The sequence below is a fragment of the Nothoprocta perdicaria genome, unplaced genomic scaffold (assembly GCF_003342845.1).
Source record: "Nothoprocta perdicaria isolate Ctin4 unplaced genomic scaffold, notPer1 scaffold_218, whole genome shotgun sequence".
Classification (NCBI taxonomy): domain Eukaryota; kingdom Metazoa; phylum Chordata; class Aves; order Tinamiformes; family Tinamidae; genus Nothoprocta; species Nothoprocta perdicaria.
Window position 1 is genome coordinate 615,841 of NW_020455399.1, and position 6,418 is coordinate 622,258.

The 6,418-nt window shown below is 63.8% G+C and overlaps 1 protein-coding gene across 1 annotated transcript in view; it reads right to left on the reverse strand.

The window, feature by feature from the left end:
- The window catches only part of AES (amino-terminal enhancer of split), a 9,493-nt gene that overhangs the window by 1,086 nt on the left and 1,989 nt on the right, over positions 1-6,418 (reverse strand). Inside the window, exons 2-5 of the mRNA XM_026038784.1 lie at positions 5,616-5,713; positions 3,895-3,958; positions 1,114-1,158; positions 422-484 (exon numbers count right to left, since the gene is read on the reverse strand). Of these exons, the coding sequence (XP_025894569.1) occupies positions 422-484; positions 1,114-1,158; positions 3,895-3,958; positions 5,616-5,713 (270 nt within the window). The remainder of the gene's footprint in view (positions 1-421; positions 485-1,113; positions 1,159-3,894; positions 3,959-5,615; positions 5,714-6,418) is intronic.

The window sequence follows — 6,418 nt, forward strand, 5'->3', positions numbered from 1 at the left end:
CCCTCCCGCCCCATCTCCCCATTGATCTCGGTGCAGTGGGAGGGGCTCGTTAGCTGCATTAATTAACGAGGCACAGGAAGCACATCTCAAGGAGGAGCCACCCCGAGGTGGTTTTTTAAACCCATTCCCTCCCCGCATTAGCTCCAGCCCCTTGGAGCGGCGGCCGCAGCCTCGGGAATCCTGGGAGCAGCGGGAGAACAGAGCCCATCTTTGTGCACGGAGGGCTCGGCTGAGCCCGGGGGCTGCGGGGCTGCTCCCGACGGGCTCGTCCCGGGCGGCGGCTCGGAGCAGCACCGAGGTGTTCCAGCCTCCTGTGTCCGTGTTCCCGTGCCCGGATGCCCAAGTGGCCTGGGCTCAGAGAGGGGACAGGAGCCTCCACCCCTCTGCCACCAAAGCCCCCCATTCCACCAGAGCCAGTTACCTCTTGTGAAAGGTAGGGCAGGACCTGAGCACAAATCCCATTTAACCTCTTCACAATTTCAGCCTGCAACACACGGGAAAAGCAAACGAGAGAGACAAGAAGAGAGACGTGAGACGAGAGGGGTAGGGGCTGCACGACCCCCGAGCACGCGCTGCCCAGCTCCCCTCCCGCCCGAGGCCGGACCCCAGCTCCAGCGGGGCCCAATGTCATCCACAGGCACCCGGAACGTCCCGCTGCATCCCTGTGCTCTGCGGGGCGGCGAGGGCGGTCCTGCCCCCGAGCCCCCTCCCCAAATCCTTCAATAAATCAGCGCTGCTGCTTGCACAGAGCCAAGCTGCAGCACTCTTCCCTTTCAGGGCTTCCAATATTCATTTAATGAAGTCAGAGGAACAAAAAATGTTCTAGACCCAGGTGGGGATGTGTTGAATTACATTCCGTGCGGGAACACGGGCAGGGGCTCGTGCTGCTGCCAACACCCGGCTCTGCCCGCGGAGACGGCGGCTGCTCCGAGCCTCCTCGGACCCTCCTGCCCCGCTCCGCTCCCCAGGTCCAGGGCATTCGCCCCTGGCGTTCTGGGAATGCCCAAATCCAGAGCATTTGCCCCAGGTGTTTCAGGAATGCCCAAATGCGGGGCAGCAGAGAGCAGAGCAGCAACGTCCCCTGCGCAGGGGCCACTGGAAATGCCCCCCTACCTGTTTGTGCATCTCGATGTTCAGCCCGTAGGACATCTCGTAATACTGCAGAGCAGGGGAGACGAGCGTTAAAAAGTACGAGTCAAATCTCCATAACATAAAGCAGTTGCATGCAGCCATGCACTTTTCTAACAGTTTTCAATGAAAACTAGGCAAGAATAGAAGGAAAAAAGGCAGCCTGCTCCCAGATGGACAAATAGAGCACCTGGCAAACCCAAATACAGACCTACATCTTCTCCAGGTCCGAGGAATCCAAATCCAGGCGCTCTCTGCCCACCCCGCTCCAGCCTAGAGCCGTTCCAGATGGAATYGGCCTCACCCGCCACCTGGCACGGACACCCTTGGGTGCTCTGCAGCACGGCGAGCACCAGCACCTCGAATGCGCGGAGAGGCTCGTGGCCCCACGCGCTTCCCGCAGCTACGTCCGAGGCCAAGGGAGAGGCAGCTCGACTCGAGCAAGCTTTGCCTGGCTCGTGTCCCGCGGCCCACGTGGCTGCTCCCGCAGCAAACGGGAGAGATCCCACCCRGCTTCTAGCACAGCCAGCTGCACGCAGCTCCAGCTGCCTGCGGAGAAGCTGTGTCAAAAAGAGGGAAAAAACCCACCCACGCACCAAGAAAAACACAACAGGCAACTACAGAGCGATCTATTGGCAGGAGGAACTAATTCCTGACCTCCTAAAATAGCTGTTTTAAGGCTGATGTTGGAGAGTTTAGGAATCTCCCTCCGCTTGCCTGCTGTAATCCTGACTCTTCCAAAGGGAGAGAAAATCCATGTCTGCACTCGTTTAATTCAAATGAAAGACGACTGTGTCCTGGGTTGCGGCAGCGACTGCAGGAGCCGGCCAAGCGCCCGCCCCGGTATCGCCGTCATCTCGCCCTGATCCAGCCGCGCTGCCGCTTCTCGAGGTTTCCGTGCACGCTGGAGCCCGGAGCAGGAAGCGGGAACTTGACCCCGCGCTGCTAATTGCTGCTCATTGAGAATCGCGGCAGCTGCAGCGGCTCCGGGCGCTCCCAGGAACGCTCCGCGCTTCCTGCCGAGGGCGACAGCCGCCCGGGCGGATCCCGGATCCCGGAGCGCTGCGGCCGCCCCCGGGCAGGAGCCCCCCCAGGCTTCCAGGCTGCAGGAAAAGCCAGAGCCCTGTGGGGTCAGCGAGAGCCTCCTCCTCCCCAGCGCCACCAAGAGCGGCCCAAATCCCGGCCGGGGGCTCCGGCACGGCAGGAGGCTGGGCAGGAGGCTCCGGCAGTGGCGCTCGGCAGCGAGGCTCCACGCAGCGAGGTGACCTCTCAGCGGGGAGAACGGGCACGGAATGAAACCCGTCAGCGAGAGGCTTCCCCTCTGCTACAGAACGGGGCCAGCGAGCTGCTGCCGCCGGCTCCCAGCCCAGGCAGGTCCTGGGCACGCGGATGGCGGAGGAGGAGGCAGGGCCAGCTCTGCTGTTGCTCCCGTTGAATTCAGAGCTCTTCTCTGGATTCGCTCCTACGTCTTATCTCTTCCTCGCCCTGCAGCTGGCAGGCTGGCACCAGCTCGGCTTTATGGACAACCCCACGAACCCCAGGTAATTACAGCCTGCCCTGCTGCCCCAGGTGCTGCCAGGGCCTTTTCCATAGGTGGAATGGAAGAAGCATTACCGGGGAGCTGAACTCTTACCCTACCTACAAGAATAGGCCCAATTGCTCCTGGAGGATTTCTTTCTTTACAGAGCTCCTATCAAGTCCACAGCCTTCACGTGGCACCATTTCTTCGGCCTCTCCCAGGCGCTGCTCTGACTCTGTGCTGGGACACACACAGGCAAGAGGCCGGCGCTTCATCGGTGACTCTGCCCAGCTGCTGGGCCAGGGCAACGTGCAGGAGGCCTCAACGTTTGCACTGCAGATGACTCCTGTTAGCAGATGACTCCTGCTTCCAGCTCCTACGAGGCTCACGTGGTTCCCCGACTTCACGAGGTCCCACAGCAGAGCATTCTCCATCCCTTGCCGCGGCTTTCTCCATCCCCTGCCAGCAGGACATCCCCCCGAGCCTCCAGACGTGACCCCGCTGGGGCTGGCAGCTCCTCCTCGGGCACACGGGAGCTGTCCCCCTCGGCCGGGCACAGAGGACAAGGCCACGCAGGCGGCGGGCGGCCGCGCCGCGCGTGCAGCACACGGGCAGGTTCCGGAGCGGGCGTGCAGCCGGGAGCAGGCTCCGCTCCGCAGGGCCCGGCACGGCCCCTGCCCGCCGCCGCCGGTGTCCCGTCGCGGGCGCCAGCACCAGTTCAGCCGCGGCTCGTCTCGCGGGCAAACCGGGCTCTTCCTGCCCGTTACCACTGGGCTCGGGTGCGGTGCTACCCCGCACCAACCCTGCTAGACCTGCGGCACCCTCCCGTGCCTCTCGCTGGTGCCAGGGCACACGCTCCACACCGGCCGTGCTGCCTCGTGTCCCTTCCTGCCCTTCCCCAATCGATGCAGGGGCAAAGAAGCCCTTCCTCTAGTCTTTAGTGCTTTAGTCTTCCCTTAGGGCACCAGGGGCAGACCGCCACCACCATCACCTATCCTATCGACCGCTCCCCGGGCCCATCAACGTCCTACACGCAACAACTCCGCCAGTTCCCGCATCTCAACAACGCACGGCATGGGACAACACAAAAGCCCGGATAATGCTACCTGCGGGGATGAAGCAGCRGCAGCCCGCAGAGCTGCCGTTGCACGGGCAGAGCCCCCCGCCGCACGAACCCCGGCACGAGCACCCGCTCCACGGCTGCGTTTGCCCCGCGCGTCTCAGCCCGCGGCCGCGCAGCTCCTTACCATGACGTAGTGACGCTGCATCTCCGACTTCTCGCTCGCCAGTTTGTCACATTCCAACTTCAAGCTGGAAGCCAGAAAACAGCAAGAAAAGCAAACAGGAGGTGAGAGGGTCGCTCGGCAGCGAGCGGGGAACAGCCGCTCCTCGCGTTTTCGCAGTGGAGATGTCTCCACTCGAGCACTAAACGGTAGGTCTGAGCTCTGGCCACGCTGTGTTTGTGCTGTCTAGCAGCTATTGCAATAGAGCCCCTTCTCAGAGTCCTGCCAAAACATACGATTATTAAAGCTGAAGAGAAGCCGGCAGCACAAGGTTGGCCACTGAGACCCCGAGGGACCTGCAGTCGCAGCTCGAGAAGGATCTCAGCCTCCCTCAGCTCAGCCCTAGCAGGACAGGAACGCTAGCGTGGACATGCCTGTGGGCTCCAGAAGCGCTTTATCCAACCTAAAACATAAAGCCATGTCCTTTCCAGACGAYGAGGGGAGGCCCAAGGGCGGCACATCCCGCCAGAAGAGAGGATTTTCCCCCGCTAGGTGCTTTGCACCCTTAAGAGCCACCGTTGCTCTCCCAGTTGTGTGGAGCTGCAGCTCAGGCGCCGCGGCAGCGCGTGCTGCGGTTTTAGGTTTCCAACAAGAAACGGCGTCACCTCCCCAAGCCCGCTTCTCTTCCAGCGGCTCACGGCCAAGCGCGGTGGCGCGGGAAGCCACAAATACCTCTTGGGGTCCCCTGTTCCAGCCCCAGCACTGCTCTCAGCTGGAGGGCCGCCAGGAAGAGCCGTTCCCAAGCCGTTCCTTGGGCTGCCTCCCGCCAGGATGACACCGCTGCCCGTGCAGGACCCAAAGGAGCAGCAGAGCCCAAGCCAAGGCGAATGGTGCACGAGAAATCAGAGCAGGGCTCACGCTGCCACGGCCACAGAGGCACAAAGCACAATCCTGGCAGCTGTTTGCACCACAGCAGAGGCCATCACCGAGCCCATTTAAGCTCGGGGGGGGGGTTGCGTTTATTCAAGAAACACACCCAAAAAGCGAGCAACCATCCCAGGCCAACCTGCAGGTCAGCAGTATCTGCTCTCTGACATGCACCAAAGCGGATGCGTTTGGATTTAAGCTCCATGCAGCATTTGCAGTCCAGGAATGGCAGCCAGCAAGAAGTGAGCAGGAATTCCCAGCAAGACACGGGAGGCCTGGCAAGGCCCGGCGCGGTCCTGGCCGAGCGGCGCGCGGASGAGAGCCCCTGGCTGCACAAGGGGCATTGAATGTTCTCCTTTCCGGGCTCCTAAGYGGACAGGATTACTCCCTTCCCCGAGGTCCCGCTTTAACCAAACGTGACCCAAGCTGCACAATCCGGTCTCTCCCTCAGTGTCCCGCTTGGATCCACACTGCAAGGCAACGGGGCAGCAGAATCAGAGCGATTCTTCTGTGTCCTGTCACCTCCTGCCAGCCCCGCTATAYGGCAGGCAAGAGCAGTGCCCTATACAGCCCCGCTATAGGGCTGCTGGGCACTGGGGSCGATCGCTCCTGGGGAGCCCAGGGTGGGCACTGCAAGATGTTCTTCTCTGGGGAAGAAGCCCCCCAAAACGTCAGGGGAGGAAGCTCTGACGCAGACCATCAAGGTCCTGCCAGGAACGGGCACCCCGAGCAATTATCAGCTCTAAACGGAACCGTTMTCAGCGTTCCCTGCCATGGGACAGAGCGTGGAGGACCCTGCGGCACGCAGGAGCACCCACCTGTGATACTGGGCCTGCAGGAGCTGGAACTCATCCTTGATGCGGTCGCAGGAGTCCGAGGTTGTGAACTTGAGCTGCTGCGGCAGGTGAGAGGAGCCCTTGAACAACACACGAAAGGTGCTGGGCACCGAGCAAAGGCAGCGGGGAGCAGGAGGCGCCCGGGGCCCCTTCCTCCCAGCTCAGCGTCCTCCTCAGCGCCTCGGCCTCGTGCCACCGCCGCAGCCCGGGCCCCCCTTGGCAGCGGAACATGCGACCGCTTGGAAAGCGGGGCTGGAGCTGGCACTGGAGAGGCAGGGGAGGAGGCGACACCCCCGGGCACGGGCCCTCCTGGGGCCGCCGCGGGGACTCGAGGGACACGGCCAAGGTCACCCGCGGGGACTCGGGGGCAGAAGTTTCCCCCAGGTCCCTGCGCGGCCTCCGCAGTCACCTTGCGCAGGGGACACGGGAACGGGGGGCAGGAGGGGCTGCTCCGGGGCTGCCCCCCCGCTGTCCCGCTCGCACCTCGTGCCCTGGGCCGTCCTGCTCATGGGGACGGGCGCCTGGGGCCCTGACCAGGAGGGCGCAGGGGGGGCCAGGACGTCAAGAGTGCCGCCCGTGCGGGCCAGGCCCTGCCGGGACCCCCGGGCCCTGCCGGGACCCCCGGGCCCTCCCGCGCCCCAGGCGGGATGCGGCCGCTCCGGCAGAACATGGAGGCGGCCCCGTGCACCGGGACCGCCGGGGGCTGCGCCGCCCGCCCCACCGGCTCTGCCCCGGGCCCGCAAGGACCCCCCGGCCCCGGCAGCGCTGCCCCAGGGCCCCCCAAA